This window comes from Mesoplodon mirus, assembly GCF_964341445.2.
Source record: "Mesoplodon mirus genome assembly, chromosome: 15".
In the NCBI taxonomy this organism is placed as follows: Eukaryota; Metazoa; Chordata; class Mammalia; order Artiodactyla; family Ziphiidae; genus Mesoplodon; species Mesoplodon mirus.
Window position 1 is genome coordinate 66,928,762 of NC_138991.1, and position 15,922 is coordinate 66,944,683.

The 15,922-nt window shown below is 48.5% G+C and overlaps 1 protein-coding gene across 15 annotated transcripts in view; it reads left to right on the forward strand.

Annotated features, from left to right (window-relative positions):
• The window catches only part of KAT14 (lysine acetyltransferase 14), a 44,806-nt gene extending 29,376 nt beyond the window's left edge, over nt 1-15,430 (forward strand). For 8 of the 15 annotated variants that reach the window (XM_082643708.1, XM_082643717.1, XM_082643714.1 and 5 more), the window contains 3 exons: nt 7,197-7,333; nt 8,491-8,666; nt 10,186-12,456. In XM_082643708.1, the coding sequence (XP_082499834.1) occupies nt 7,197-7,333; nt 8,491-8,666; nt 10,186-10,598 (726 nt within the window). In that variant the 3' untranslated portion in view covers nt 10,599-12,456. Of the gene's footprint in view, nt 1-7,196; nt 7,334-8,465; nt 8,667-8,835; nt 8,960-10,096; nt 10,129-10,185 lie in introns of those variants that run through there. The other 7 variants (XM_082643716.1, XM_082643721.1, XM_082643720.1 and 4 more) reach the window with 5 other exon arrangements.
• The last annotated feature ends 492 nt before the right edge of the window (nt 15,431-15,922 follow it).

The window sequence follows — 15,922 nt, forward strand, 5'->3', positions numbered from 1 at the left end:
TGTTTGTTTATTTGTTTTGAAAACTAAGTAGGAAGCACAGACTGAGCTGTGTAAGGAAATTGCTGCTATTAGTTGAAGGCTTCCAGGAGAAGATAAGCTTGACGGGCTTTTTGGGTCACTGATGTAGATTGAATTGTGTCCCCAAAAGTGTATATTGAAGTCCTGACCCCTGGTGCCAGTGAATGTGACCTCATGTGGAGATAGGGCCTTTGCAGGTATAAGTAGTTAAGCTGAGGTCACACTGGAGTAGGTTGGGCCCTTAACCCAGTGTGACTTCTGTCCTTACAAGAGGAGAGACACACAGGAGACATGCCATGTGATGACTGAGGCAGCTTTTACAGCTTTTAGAGTGATGTGTCTGCAGAGCTAAGGGGCAGCAAGCCTCGCCAGCCACACCAGAAGCCAAGAGAAGGACATGGAATAGATTGCCACCCAGAGCTTCTGAGAGACCACGGCCCTGCTGGCACCTTGATGGCTGGCTTCTGGCCTCCAGAACCATGGAGAAGGAATACATACATTTCTGTTGTTTAAGGCCCCCTGTTTGTGCAGTGTTGATACGGCAGCCCCAGCAAACTCGTCCAGTCGTGTTCTGGCTTCAGCTGCCGTGACGTGACCCCTTCCTGGGGAAGTCGGTGGCTAAGGTCGTTAAGGAGTCCTGGGAGTCTGAGCATCAGCGGGCTGCAGTGTGTACCAGGGAATGTGCGGAAATCTGGTCGGGGTGGTGGGGGGTGGGTCCCTGTCCTGCGTCAGGGCTGCTGTGCTTCCCTCCAGCTTGTCAGAGGTCAGGGTGGTTATCTGTGGGGTAAGTGTCCTCCGCTGACCCAGGGAGCCCGTGGAGGGAGCAGGGGAGCCTCACATGGCGTTGTGAACCAAGCTGAGCACGGACAAGCCTCCTCGGGTTTACAAGACGGTCCAGTGGGGCAGAGGCTTAGTGGCGGTAGCCTCAGGATGTCTGCCCCTTGAGTCACACTTGTCGCTCTGTACTGGCCGCCATCATGGTCCTGGCATCTCCCCTCGCCGGAGCCCCATCTTCCCCTCTGCTGAATTGAACCCCCTGTTTCCTGCTCCCCATCTTTACCTTTTCATAGGTTTACTCCCTTCTTTAGTAGCTTCCAGAGGAAAGCTGCCCGGGAAGTAAACTTTGAGACCTTGTGTGTCTGAAAGGCCTTGAACTTAGAGCCAGAATCCCCAGCTAGCGCTGGGTAAAGTTGAGTGCCAGCTTAACAGCAATACTGGAAGGAAGCCGGCAGTGGAGCAGTGCTTTCAGAGTCTTCGGGAAAGCTAGGTTGAACAGGGAATTCTAGGCCAGTGAGTCCTCTGCCGAGGACCCCCAGTGTCACTTCCTTTAGACCCTTAGGCCAGTCAGAGTCCCTGTAGAAGACTCTTCAGTCTCGGGACCCTTGTGGCCACCAAGAGAGGGGGTCTCAGCCTTCAGCTGGTGCAGGCCTCACCCCTCAGTGCCACGTGAGCTGCCCGTCCAGAGCCTGGTTAGGCCTTCTGTAGAGCTGGGCCCCAGACTCCTGTGGGGAGGGCAGCCACCCCGCGGGTGGGAGGGGGGTTGGAGGTTTGGGGCCTTCCTGTTCCGCCCACAGCTTTTACCTGCTCCTTAGTTTTTCCCAGTTCCAGAGGAACCTGGTGCTGCCACCTGGGTTAATTTAGGAGGATTCTGCAGTACAGGTTGGGCCGGTTCTCACTTCACTGAAAGCCAGCTTGGGATTTTGGCTTTAAATCTGCTACTTTGTGTCCATCTGCTTCCCAGTTACTTTGGTTTCTTCTCCTGATCTTTTTGTTCTTGCCTGCTTGTCTTTTTTTTTTTTTTTTTTTTTTTTTAAGTCTGTTTCTTGTAGTTGGGTTTTGGGAGGAAATAAAATTGGATGTTTGTGTTTAATCCCCCATCTTAACCTGGAATTTTAGTATCACTTTAATGCAGTTACATAGGGAGCAGCCGTAAATGCATTTGTTCAATCCATTCTCTTTCTTGTCTTCTGATCAACATATTCATAGCTGTAACTGTCTCTATGATATTTTAGCCATGACTCATGACCTTTGAAATGATGTGATTTTTTTATCAGTCAGTACTTTGTGTTTTGTAATTTTTCTTAGCATTTCCTCTTTAACCCAAGAGTTATTTATTTAGTGGTAAATAACTCGTAGTTTTCTTAGATACATGAGAATTTTTACAGTATCTTTTAGTAATTGATTTAATTTCTAATCAAATTATATTGCAGTCAAAGAAAATAGTCTATGTGATGTTGAATCTTTTCTATAAAGAAAATTGTATGTTTTATTTTTCTTCTTTTTATAGGTCCTAACTTAAGACATGTATTGATTTTTCTCTATTAATTTTTAATATTATCATGTGCTCTTCACCCTGCAAACAAAAAAATACCTTTGCGTGCTCTCCTTTGCCTTTTTCTTTTGTGTTGCTTGTTTAGGTACCAGTAAATCTCACTAAAGTGTTCACTCAGTCTCACTTCCCATTGCTTCTTCCGGGTTAACTTCTTGCTAGAGTACTTCGTCTAATAGTTCTTTAAAATACGGTCTTTTTGAGGTTAATTTTTAAACCAGTATGCCTCAGAAGATCTTCACTTCACTCTTGCATTTAAATGCTAACATAGTTGGATATAAAATTGTCTTTTTGTTTTTTCTTTTAACGTTTTAGCATTATTATTCCATCGTCGTCTTGCTGTAATGTCGTTCCTGGAGCCACAATGTCAGGCTTACTCTTGTTTCTTTGCAGGTGGCCTCCTTTTTTATTGTCCCATGTCCTGAAGCTTTCTGAGTTTTCTCTTTGTTTTTGATCTTGACTTGTGTTCATATGTTTCAAGTGTTTTTTGCTCTCATTTATCTTGCTTGGCACCTCTTCTCTTTCAGTTACACGTGTCCGACATGCTTCTTGGTGTTTATCCTCCTTGTTCTGTGAGCACCTTGGGACTGTGGTTTTGGTCTGGTGTCTCATTAACTTGGGGAAATTCTCAGTTGTTATTGCTTCAGGTGTTTCTTCTGTTCCTCTTTCCTCCTTCTGCTATTCCCATTATGCATATATTACACCTTTTGTAGTTGTACCACAGTTTTTGGATATTCTGTTCCGTTCTGCCTTTCTTCCCTTTGCTTTTCAGTTTTGGCAGTTTCTGTTGACATGTCCTCAAGCTCAGGAAGTCTTTCCTCAGCCACGTCCGGTCTACCAAAAGCCATTCTTCATTTCTGCTACAGTGGTGTTTTTTCTCTCTCTTTTTTTTTTTTTTTTTTTTATTTGCGGTACGCGGGCCTCTCACTGTTGTGGCCTCTCCCGTTGCGGAGCACAGGCTCCAGACGCGCAGGCTCAGCGGCCATGGCTCACGGGCCCAGCCGCTCCGCGGCATGTGGGATCTTCCCGGACAGGGGCACGAACCCATGTCCCCTGCATCGGCAGGCGGACTCTCAACCACTGCGCCACCAGGGAAGCCCTGCTACAGTGGTTTTGATCTTAGCATTTCTTCTTTATTCTTTCTTAGAAATTCCATCTCTGCTTAAATTACCCATCTGTTCTTTCATGTCCTCTACTTTGTCCATTAGCCTTTAACATGCTAATCATAGTTATTCCCGTTTCAGTAATTCCAACATCTCTGCCATATCTGAGTCTGGTTCTGATGCTTCTGTCTCTTCAAACTGTGTTTTTGCCTTTTAGCTTGCCTTGTAATTTTTTGTTGACAGCCAAGGATGGTGTCCTGGGTACAAGGCACTGTGGGAATAGGCCGTTCGTGATGTGGTGGGGAGGTGTTCTACAGTCCTTGGATTGGTCCTCGGTCTCTAAGTGAGCGTGTGCCCCTGGGCTGAGACTCCACAAGGGCTTCTCAGTTTTCCTTCCCAGTTAGGTGGGACAGGGTGGCTAGAGGGGGCAGGGACTGGCTATTCCCTTCCCTCAGGTAGGTTAGGCTCTGGCAGAGTAGTTTCGCCTGAGGGCATCCTTGTTAAGGAGCACAGATACCCTGACAGTTCAAAATGAGCCGCTGCCAATGGCAGCAGGAGGGGATTTTTCTTTGATCTTCGCAGTGAGCACCTGGTAGAGCCTGCTAGAGGTAAAACTCACGCAAGTGCGGGGCCTCCCTGGTCTCTGTTCTCTCAGACTTGTCGCCGCTGAGCCTCCAGCAGTTCATCGTTTGCAGGTAAGGTTTTCCCCTCCCAGCACTGCTTCCCGAGGCTTCTTACTCCAGTAGGTTGTGAACCTCTGTATCCACTTGTCTGTCTCCAGTCTGCGAGGCAGCGGTTTGCCCTGTGACCTTACTTCTCTGATGGGTCGGAGAAGAGTTGTTGATTTTCAGCTTGTTCAGCCTTTTCCTTGTTTTGGTGGAGTGAGGACTTCCGAGCTCCTTACATGCAGGACTGGAACCCGAAGGGAAACTCATGCTTCTTTATTTTGGGAAATTCCTCATCATGCTCTTTAAATACATTCCTCCTTTATTTTTTTCCTCCCCTTCTGGACTCCTAATATGAATGTTGACGCCATTACTTCTTTATCTCTTCATTTGGTTTTTTGAAGAGACCTATCCTTAACATTGTTTGTTGAGTGCTTACAGGCAGACCTCAGAGATATTTCGGGTTCAGTTCCAGACCACTTCATTAAAGCAAACATTGCAACAGGGAGAGTCACGTGAATATTTTGGTTTCCCAATGCATGTAAAAGTTATGTCTACAGTATAGTGTAGTCTATCAAGTGTGTAATAGTATTATCTCTAAAAGTCCAATATATATACCTTAATTAAAAGGTCCTGTATTCCTGGGGCTCCCCTGGAGGTGCAGTGGTCAAGAATCCGCCTGCCAATGCAGGGGACACAGGTTCGAGCCCTGGTGCAGGGCTAAGCCCGTGTGCCACAACTACTGAAGCCCGTGTGCCTAGAGCCTGTGCTCTGCAAGAAGAGAAGCCACAGCAATGAGAAGCCTGTGCACCGCAACAAAGAGTAGCCCCCGCTTGCCACAAATAGAGAAAAGCCTTCATGCAGCAACGAAGACCCAATGCAGCCAAAAATAAAAAGAAATAAAAGAAATAAATTTATTCTTTTTTTAAAAAGATACTTTATTCCTACAAAATACTAACCATCATGTGAGCCTTCAGTGAGTTGTAATCTTTTTGCTGGTGGAGAGTCTTTTTTTTTTTTTTTTTTTTTTTTTGCGGTATGCGGGCCTCTCACTGTTGTGGCCTCTCCCGTTGCGGAGCACAGGCTCCGGATGCGCAGGCCCAGCGGCCATGGCTCACGGGCCCAGCCGCTCCGCGGCATATAGGATCCTCCCAGACCGGGGCACGAACCCGTATCCCCTGCATCGGCAGGCGGACTCTCAACCACTGCGCCACCAGGGAGGCCCTGGTGGAGAGTCTTGATGTTGATGGCTGTGGTCTGATCGTAGTGACTGTGGCAGTTTCGTAAAATCAGTCAACAGTGAAGTCTGCCTTATTGATTGACCCTTCCTTTCATGAACAGTTTCTCTGTAGCATGAAGTGCTGTTGGATAGCATTTTATCCACAGTTAGAACTTCTTTCAAAATTGGAGTCAGTCGTCTTAAACCCTGCAGCTGCTGCTTTGTCAACTAAGTTGCAATATTCTAAGTCCTTTGTTGTCATTTCAACAGTTTTCACAGCACCTTCACCAGGAGTAGATTCTAGAGTAGTGTTCCAGGCAGAAGCTGAGGATGTTTAAACTGGTGTGGAAGCAAGGGAGAGGAAAGGGGTGGGGACTGTGCGCATCCAGGGCTTTCACAGACCCCACCTTCCCATTTAACCTGATGCTGTTTCATGGGCTCGGGCTGCTGTAATCTCTGCTGCATTACAAACCAGCCCAAAACGTAGTGGCTTAAAACAGTAACTATTTAATTCTTCTTCTGAGTCTGTGGGTTGACTGGCTCAGCTGGGTGTTCTCCTTCATGTGCTGAAGGAAGGGGCACCTTGTGGCTCCACTCAGCTGGGAGCTGGATCCTCCAGAGCCTGTCTCCGTGTGGCCGCCAACCCTTCAGTGGTTGCGCCTGGGCACCGTGGCAGCTGGGCTCGAGGAGGGAGGAAGTGGAAGCCGCCGGCTCCCTTATGGCCTGGGCTCAGAGGTCCCAGAATGTTACTTATGCCATGTTCTGACTGGTCCAGCCTGTCCCAGGCCTGCCAGATTCCAGGGAAGGGGACATTGACTCCACCTTTCCATATGGGGAGACACTTGTACCTTCAGGCACAAGAGGAAGCATTGGGCCATATTTGCAAACTGTTTACCACAACTTGGAATTTCACTTTGAAATGCAAAGTCCTGGAAGAATTTCAGAGTTGGCCTTTGAAAGTTTTGGTGTCCGGTTTGGGAAAGTAATCAGAGCAAATTATTAAGGAAAGAATTCTTGCTCTTCTTCCAACAAAGTTATTTTCTATGCTAAGAGCAAGCTGTTTCTACAAAAACAACTCAGGTTTCTAAACTTCATCCAACCCTTGGCACACCACTTTATAAATGTGCCTTTTAATCTTTCCATCTGAGCTCTTTGCTATAAAACCCTAATTGTCATGTTCTGTTACGACATGACCGAGGGCCCTGGAGCAGCAGTGTCTGGAGAGCAGACGTCTGCAGCCCTTCTATGGGGACATCCTCTGGAGGAGCAGGACTGCGTCCCCCTTGACCCTCCGGTCGGGCCTCTCCGCTCATGCTATGTTTTAGGGATGATAATCTGCATCAGTCCTACTTTTGTCAGATTTATTTGGTAGAGACATATTGTAATAGAGCCACATACAGATGCAGCAGTGATTGACCCCCACGCCCCTGTGATAACAGAGACCACTCATGAGACAGGAGGCCTATGTGTGTTACCCCTCCCCCCTGATGCTTGGACTGGTGAACATTTGATGAGTGGATTGACTGTGCGTTTATAGACAACATGAAACCTGGAGAGGCTGTAAATCCAGGGATCAATTCTGCATTTCACCTGTCTAAATCTCTTTTAAAATCTTTACAAAACTTTAAAATTTTTAAAATTATTTTGCTTTTAAACTGTTAAACCGGGATTAGTTTTTCATATCCATTTTTATGTAAAGGTACCTATGAAGTTTGTATTGAACCTTGAGCTTTCCAGTTAAGTCCTGTGGAAAGACTTACTTTCTGACACATAAAAATGTTGTAAGTACTACTTATCTGTGGAAATTAAACCAATCCTTTGAGTAACTTTATTTTTATATAACTAGCATGTCTTTCTCATAGACTGCCTTGCCATCCAGGAAAGGATTTCGGCACCAGACCACGAAGTTTTTGTACCGTTTGGTGGGGTCAGAAGATATGGCTGTGGACCAGAGCATTGTCAGCCCTTACACTTCTCGGGTCCTAAAGCCTTACATCAGGTATACAGAGAAGAGCTGTGATGTCGAGTGTGTCGCGGGGAGTAATGTTTGTGGTTTTCAAGCCCTGTTCCCCCACTGGAGCGAATAAAGACCAAGATCTGTGAGCTGGCATCAGCAAGGACCGAGTCTGTGCTCTGTGTCCAGTCTCATCCTTGGCTTATTTCAACTGTACATTTTTGCAGAAAGGATGGTCCTTTGAAAGAAACATAAAAGGCAAGGATAAGTTGACTCTGTTAGATTTCATTACGATTATCATACTCATTGTTTTATTTTTTTTTATTTTTTTATTTTTTTATTTTTTATTTATTTTTTTTTGCGGTATGCGGGCCTCTCACTGTCGTGGCCTCTCCCGTTGCGGAGCACAGGCTCCGGACGCGCAGGCCCAGCGGCCATGGCTCACGGGCCCAGCCGCTCCGCGGCATATGGGATCCTCCCAGACCGGGGCACGAACCCGCATCCCCTGCATCGGCAGGCGGACTCTCAACCACTGCGCCACCAGGGAGGCCCATACTCATTGTTTTAAATTTCAAAGTTGTATATATATTTAGTCGTCTGTGAAATGAAAAAATGGGATGATGTCTCAGTCGGGCCTGTATGTGGACTGCTGATGCGTCTCCTTGTGTAGGCAGAGCCCTGGACGCCGAGCTGGCTGGAGAGGCCCCAGCGCTGGGCTGTGCATGACTGACAGTTGTCTCTGCCGACCACGCTTGCTCTGCAGCCCCCAGTCATGCGGTCCTCCTGGCACAGCCCCGCCCTCCTGGGCAGACACGGGGAAGCAGCATGCCGGCCTCCTCCACCTCCGGGTCCCCAGCTGTCCTGGCAGGGTTGGGCCTTCCTCTCCTGGGCTCTGTCCTGTGTCCCAGCACTCAGAGGGCTGAATTAGGGTGCTGTTTCTGTCTCCCCGTTCTGTTCATCAAGGCTCACCAGCACTAGCAGAGTTCCTGGCAGGTACTAAGGGGTTGGGTCTGACGAATGTTGGTAGAATGAGCTTTAAGCTTCATACCACAAAAGTGCTGTGGCTGCTAAGTCAGCCGCCGTATAAAGTAGTGCACATTAATTTAAAATTTCAAGCAGATCAAAGAGTTCTGTGAATCAAATGGCTGGGAGTAATGGGTATTTTTCTTGACTTCAGTTTGTTTATTTTCTGGGTTCTGGAGGCGTGATTATGAAACAAAGCCGCCCAAACTGCAGCTCCTGTCCCAGATTCGTTCCCACCTGCACAGGAGTGACCCTCACTGGACGCCAGAGCCGGACGCACCTCTTGATTACTGCTATGTCCGGCCAAATCACATCCCGACGATAAACTCCATGTGTCAGGAGTTTTTCTGGCCTGGTATGTTCTCCCCTCCCGAACTAGGCAGATCCGTTTTCTGTGTCATTCATTTTAGCAGTTTTTAAAATTAGTGTATGTCATGTGACCCCCCAAACCTTATATGATTTCATTCAGTTTGTCTCTACTAACATAGAAATATTAAAATGTAAACATCTCTTTCTTTCCTAAGGTCAAGAAGAAGCCAGCAGTTAAAGTAATAAACAGTGTTTTTGTCTGTTCCTCTTCCCTGTTTGTCTCTGGTTCCAGAATAAATGATTCACCCTGTTTTGCTTCCACATGTGTCTAGATCCCAGGTAATGTCCATCAGTACCACACAGGCTGGTAGCTTGGGCGTATTTGGACACTTGTGATTTTTGCTTAATAATTCTGTGTGCTTTCTTTATTTAGCTGGTCCTTTTGAGAGTGTTAGCACAGCCAAAAGTTGTTTTTATTTATTTATTTAAATTAATTAATTTATTTCTGGCTGTGTTGGGTCTTTGTTGCCGCGTGCGGGCTGCTCTTCGTTATGGTGCGTGGGCTTCTCATTGCAGTGGCTTCTCTTGTTGCAGAGCACAGGCTCTAGGTGCGTGGGCTTCAGTAGTTGTGGCACACGGGCTCGGCGACACGTAGGATCTTCCCAGACCAGGGCTCGAACCCGTGTCCCCTGCATTGGCAGGCAGATTCTTAACCACTGCGCCACCAGGGAAGTCCCAAAAGTTGTTTTTAAAAAGCCAAATACCCCAACCACAGACTTTGAAAACAAGAATAAATCCAATGTGATTCGTGATTTTATCCACCTTAACATATTGTCTCTGAAGCCATCGATCAAAGGAACACAGTTTCATTGCTAAATATAAACACGTTCTTTTTGGATCTGTTTTACTGCACTGCTTTGGAATGTAAAGGAAATAATACGTGTCTTCTAGGAGCTGGATGAGATTTTGTCAGGATGTCACAGTGCACGTGGTGGGGGCTGGGATGGGGCTGAAAAGAGCATTCTGGGAGTGTCTGCTACTTCCTGCCCCTACACTGGGTGCCTTCCAAACGTTAAACATGGAGTTATGTTATATTTTACTCCTTTATTGTAAAATGTGGCATTTGTACTAAAGAGCTTGTCAATTGTCTGTGTACGGGCGGTCTCGGGATCTTTCCTCAGCCCCCTGGGGTCTGGGTATCTCTCATCTTACCCAAGGCAGATACCGAGGCGGGGCGCTTAGGGATGCGCCAGCTGGCACTCGCGGCCCCGGAGGCCGAGTGCGACGCTAGGTGCGTCCAGTTCTGAGCTTGTATGCTCTCTCCTACCCACCCTGTCCTGCTTCTCTTCTTTTAACATATGTACGTAGACCAGGCGATGCTAATTTTGATATTTTCTAAAATTCACTTTTTTATTTTTATGATCTGAATGTGTGGTGTCTATGGTAATGTCTCTGTCTCCAGTTTGGGTGTTTTAGCACGCAGATGCAGCTGAAAGCACAGACTGAGTGGCCTGTTGCTCACTAGCCCCCAAGCCTGGGCTGACCCTGCTGGCCTCTCTCCGTAGGTGTTGACCTGTCCGAGTGCCTGCAGTACCCGGACTTCAGCGTCGTCGTCCTCTATAAGAAAGTCATCATTGCCTTTGGCTTCATGGTCCCCGATGTGAAGTACAACGAAGCGTACATTTCATTTCTGTTTGTCCATCCTGAGTGGAGAAGAGCAGGGATCGCGACTTTCATGATTTATCATCTGATTCAGGTATGTTGTCTCTGCTCACTGTCTGCCCACCTGCCTCTGGGCTTCCTTGAAAGGCTTGGAGGAGGAGGCGGCCAGTGCCAGGCGACGCCAGTGAAGAGGAGCCGGTCTGTGTCGCTCACGAGGTTATTAACACCCAGAGAGAAGCCTTCACCCCCTAAGAGAGGGTCACTCCTCAGACCCAGGTTTCAAAGAAATCAGTTTGTGAACATGTGTAGTAAATGAAGTGAGGAAAGTACCACAAGTGGGAGCCTAAAGCACTTGTACTGTCCGTATCGTAACTGCTGCTGCTCTTGGAATCACCACCGCGGTGACTGAGAAGTGGAAGTGAGAAGTGACTTTTAGTTCTTAAGTATTTTTAAACATTTTAGCCAAACTATCAATCAGTGGTATGTGCATTCTGTTAATGCTGCTTGTTTTTAATTTTCCTGTTGCTGTGAACCTTCTCAGTAATTCATCCTTTGATATATCTGTATCACCTTTGAGGAAAATAGACCATATATTTATATACTAACACCAGAAAAACATGCAAGGATTTTTTTTTCCCCAGAATTTATCTGGTAGCTTATTGAGAAGCCACTGGGTATGGAGCATTGTGTGTCACGTAGGCAAGATTCTTTTTAAATAGAAGATGGAGATGATTCAGTGTTTTTTTTTTCCAGTTTTTAATGAAACTTGCTCAATAATTCCCAGGTGTTGGTGAGAACCTTCCTCTATCGAGGAACTGCGTTCTCCTCTCCTCTCTTGGCAGTTAGTGTGAGGCTGTCTCCATTATCCCCACCACACCCCGCCTTCACCCACCCCGTACGCAGGGCCGACCTCCCCCTGTCCACCCTCTCCTGGCAGGATGGCCATGGGCTTCGGCCTCCTCCTTCACCAGCAAGGGCCAGTGGATGGGGCAGGGGTGATGTTCTGGTGGCACACTCGGTCCTTACTGAGCCTCCCTGGCTGGGAGGAGGAGTGTCCGTCTTTGTATGTGGGTGCCTGGCCCCCGGCCAGACCATAAACCCCGGCCCAGACACGGTACCACCCAGACGGTCAGCTGCTCGGCGACGGCGCTGCTGGGACTGTGCCAGCTTGCAGCGTAAAGAGGACTATCGTCCTTGATGTGCTTGTAGTTCTTTCTTCTCCTAAAAACGCCTCTGGATGCAGAATGTGAGGGAAGCAGGGAAGAGAGGGTATCTGTCTGCCTTTGACCTGGGATTGTAAAATCTCGGGAACTCATCAGGTCCAGGATCTCAGTGCCGCCTCAGTAAAGAGCAAGTTCTGAATTTATGTGACTTTCGGGGTACTTCTTTTGTGTAGCTAATTAAAGACTCTAAGAACTTGCCTAGGCTTGACAGAGCAAGCATCACTCTTTTCCCCTAGGATTAGGCCCGTGCTACATGCAGACACCTCAGTTCTGAGAAGTTTGGGAGTGACGAGAGAGTGTCTTTGGGATTCAGAATGTCTGTATAAGGTATTCAAGTTGTATAATTAAACAGAAGTCTTAATAGTTCATATCTGGCTACATAATTTAACATATTTTCTAGAAGGTCTAGGCAGGGAATTTTTACGATTCCCTTGCAGGATGACGTCTAGTTTTTAATAAGCAGAATGTCTCGTCTTGTCCTCTGTTTCTTCAAGATTGTTGTGATGTTGGTATTGATATGCTTGATGTATTTAAATGCAACTGAACATAAAACAATTGACAGTGAAATATCCCTGTTGGCTCTTTGCTCCAAAGAGAAAAAGGACACACCCAGCTTACCGTCTGTTTCCTTGGTCTTGAACGTTTTGGTGGCGGCAGAGGAGGGTCAGGTTTCCTGCTGTTGCTGGTGCCGCAGTGTCTCAGCTTCAGGCCCCAGTGTCTCTGGTTTCTGTCACTGACTGCCTACACTTAAAAGTTACTTCAGCCACTCCTTTTCCCTCCGGCTTTTTTGTTTTCACCTTGTGTTTTTCCACTCTCTCGGCAGACCTGCATGGGCAAGGACGTAACCCTTCACGTCTCAGCGAGCAACCCTGCCATGCTGCTCTACCAGAAGTTTGGATTCAAGACTGAAGAATATGTCTTAGATTTTTACGATAAATATTACCCCTTGGAGAGCGCGGAGTGTAAACACGCGTTCTTCCTGCGGCTGCGACGCTGATGTGAGTGCACCCCTTCACAGAGGGCGCACATGCTCGCAGAGAAGGGCCGTCAGTAGACCCCCCAGCGGCAGGTGCTCGCTTCACCGCGGGTTCTGATCTCAGCTGAGCCGAGAGCGGCGTGGGCAGTGGCATCAGTAGTGGGCGCCCCTTCGGCTGAGTCGCTGTCCAGCCTTTTCTGGACAGGCCTTTGCCCACACCTTGGACTCCACGGTCAACTAAGACTGGCAAGTGCGCTGTCCTTTGCCCGACAGCCTGTTGAGCCAGGAAGGTCCAGACTGATGTTCTTGGGGAGAGAGATTCTGTCCCGTTTAAAGTGTGAGAAATGTGATCGCAGTTAAGGGTTCCTGCGGTGCTCCCTTCAGAGGCACCGTGCTGTCCTGGGGTGGTGAGATGATCACACAGGGGACGCCAGCCCGTCCCAGCCTGGCTGTGCTGTCACTGAAGCCAGGGGGACCCCTCGGGCACTCGCTGACTTTGGTCATGGTGTTCGTGTGTGACGTCGCCTCAGCTGTGCCCCTGTGAGCATCCCCCACCGGGGCCATGGCCTGGGAGGCGGGATCCCGTTCTCCCCTCCTGTGGCTGGAGTAGCTGAGTGGCCTGGCATTTCAGTTGTGCCCCCGGATGGAGGCAAGCGGCGGTGGGAGGGGAGCTGGCCATGGACGGTCCCGTCTTGTCTGCGGAACAAGGCTGTTGGTGGGTTTGTGAGTGTTGGAGCTGGACTGTCAGGTGTTTTTGGATTTAGCAGGAACATTTCCAGAAGTATCCGACGTTCTCAAATAAAAATCTTTCCTTGTGACAACCCATGGCCAGAGCTTCAGTCTCATCAGTTTGCTTTCAAACTCTTTTTAATTAAGAGCAGTACTTATCTTTTGGGGACATGAATCCCTTTGAGAATCCAGAAAAGGCTGAACACTCTCTAGAAAACTCGGCACGTTTAAAAGTTTGCATTGGTATTCTGTGGACCACAGGCATCTGTGTTCTGGAGGCTGTGCTGAGAGGGAGCTTGAATCCCTTCGTTCCAGGGGAATGTGTGTCACCCCCGCAGGAAGAGTCTGCAGCTGTCCTGTTGCTTATCTCTGTTAACCTGGTTGGGATCGGGGCTGCCTTTCCCCTCGCCCGCATGAGGCCCCGGGCTGGACATGCGGTGTCACTCAGGTGCCAGGATCAAAGCAGCGATGGTCAGCCTCCGAAAAGGAGTCTTCTGGGCTCCTGCTCACCCTCTCCCCTTCCAGAGGGTCAAAACCAGCATTTCCGAACCTGACCCTGCGGGGACCCCCAACAGGCTGGGAGGGGCCAGCTGTCACCTGCCTCCTGCTTGGCCTTAAGGTTCTTAAGATTACAGGTATGTTATATTCTACTATCTGAGTGTGTCTGTTTTATGGCTAAAGTGATGGATTTTTTCACCCCAGAGCTCGAGGAAGAGCTGACACTCGGGGGAGACGGACGGTTTGAGCCCCGGCCCGTACGCGCCCTGGGTGTCTGTGTGTCCACGGACCTGCCCTCTCGATACTTTCCTCTGCAGTGAAACTCCAGGGCTTCAAGACAGACCAATCTGCACTCTGAGTGACACCTTATAATTCGTGTCATTTTGAGAGAGAACTTCCAGGTGAGGGTGAGTGGCGGCTGAAAAGCAGATATACTGCTCGTGTGTTCACGTTTGGCCAAAATGTCTAGTATTCTAGTTAAAGTGAATGTGGCTAAAGGCTACATTAAATCAAAGGTATGTCTGGCAAAAGGCAGTGGGCTCCAAGTGGGATGGAAAGCAAAGACCTGATCTCAGAGGATATCAGGAAAAACAAGAATTGCTGGCACCTGGGGCCTCTGGGGCGTAAGCCTGAGGTGGGGCCTCCTGTCTGTGCCACTGGCTGCCCTGAGCAGCACCCAGCACCCAGCCCAGTGGGCTCAGGGGTAGGCAGTGTTGAGCAGACAAGGTACAAGGTGCTAAGAGTAGGAAAAACGCCAGCCCCGTTCCTGAGCTCTGAATTCTCCCAGCGACTCCATGAGGTGGTCGTACCGTTGCCTCAATTTTAGGGAAGAGAAAGTGGGCTTGAGAGGATGCGTAAGTCCGTGCCAGGGCGCACAGACAGAAAGCAGAGGACAGGACCCAAGTCCTGGCGCCGGCCCCTCCCTGCCTGCGGGGTGTGTTACGTTGGGGAGGAACTCTCCCCGGGGCCTAAGGCCCCTGGACCCTGACAGGCGGCCTGGATTCAGAGCTGATTCGCTTCCCACTCTGACCTTCCATGTTTTCCTTGCTGGGCTCCCAGGTCAGGGTCTGTGGTCATGTGCAAAGGCAGGTATGTGTGAGTGTGAATGTTTTTTGGGGGAAGGGGCCTGAAGCTTCATCAGACGTTTAGAAGGGTGTGTGAGCCAAAAAGCAGTAACAAGCCCTGTTCAGACTGGAGGGGAGACCTTTCTGGAGCCAGCTGGGTGGTTGGAACAAAGGTTCAGAAGGAATGACTCACCAAACAGTATCTTAGAAATGTTTTATTTTAATTTTGACATAATTTCGTTCTTGACAGAAAAGTTACAGAAGAGTACAAAGAATTCCCAGGTACCCTTCATCCCAGTTCCCTAAATGTTAACATTTCACACGTTTGTGCTCTCTGTACACATACGTGTGTGTGCACCTGCACACTTTTTTCTGAACCACTTAAAAGTAAGTTGCAGATACTGTGCCCACTTTACCCTTAATAAAAGCTAGGAATGTTCTTACCTAACTGCTGTACAGTGACAAAATCAGGGAAGTTAACCTTGATCTCTTGCTGTTCATGTACAGACCCAATTCACATTTCACTGATTGTCCTGATACTGCCCTTTATAGCAAAAGAAGATCAAGATTGCATGTTGCATTCAGTTGTCAGGCTCCTTTTGTCTCCCGTGATCAGGAACTGTCCGCAAGTCTTTGTGAATGTGGACATTTCTGAAGTGTCCTAGGGCTCGTTGGTTTGCAGTGTCCCAGGATTCGGGGGCATCTGCTCTTTGCTCCTGTTCAGGTTCTGTAGGCACTTGGGCAGGAATACCATGGACATCAGTCCCGTTTCTGGCAAATTAACTTTGAGTTAAGGCAAGCAGGGCTCACTTCGCAAGTACGTGTCTTACGGAGAGGTTCACTGAGGATATGTCAGTACCCTGCTGCTCGACTTTGCGCCCCTGGTCTTAGTATCCAGACAGTGGCGTCGTAGCCTTCTAGGTTCATATCTCCTTGAGGAAGCGGCTTTTAGAGTGGGTTCCGCAGTGGCCTGAGCTTAAGCGAGGGCCTGCCTGTCACCCTTCAGTAAGATGCCGGCAAGAGCTCCTGCCTCCCCAGGGGCACAGCAGGGTGTCCTGGGCAGGTGGGCCGGGCACTCAGTGTTACAGGTGGCACTTCTCAACACTCACCAGGACTTCTCTGATGACCTAGAGGCCAAAGGATGTCTGTG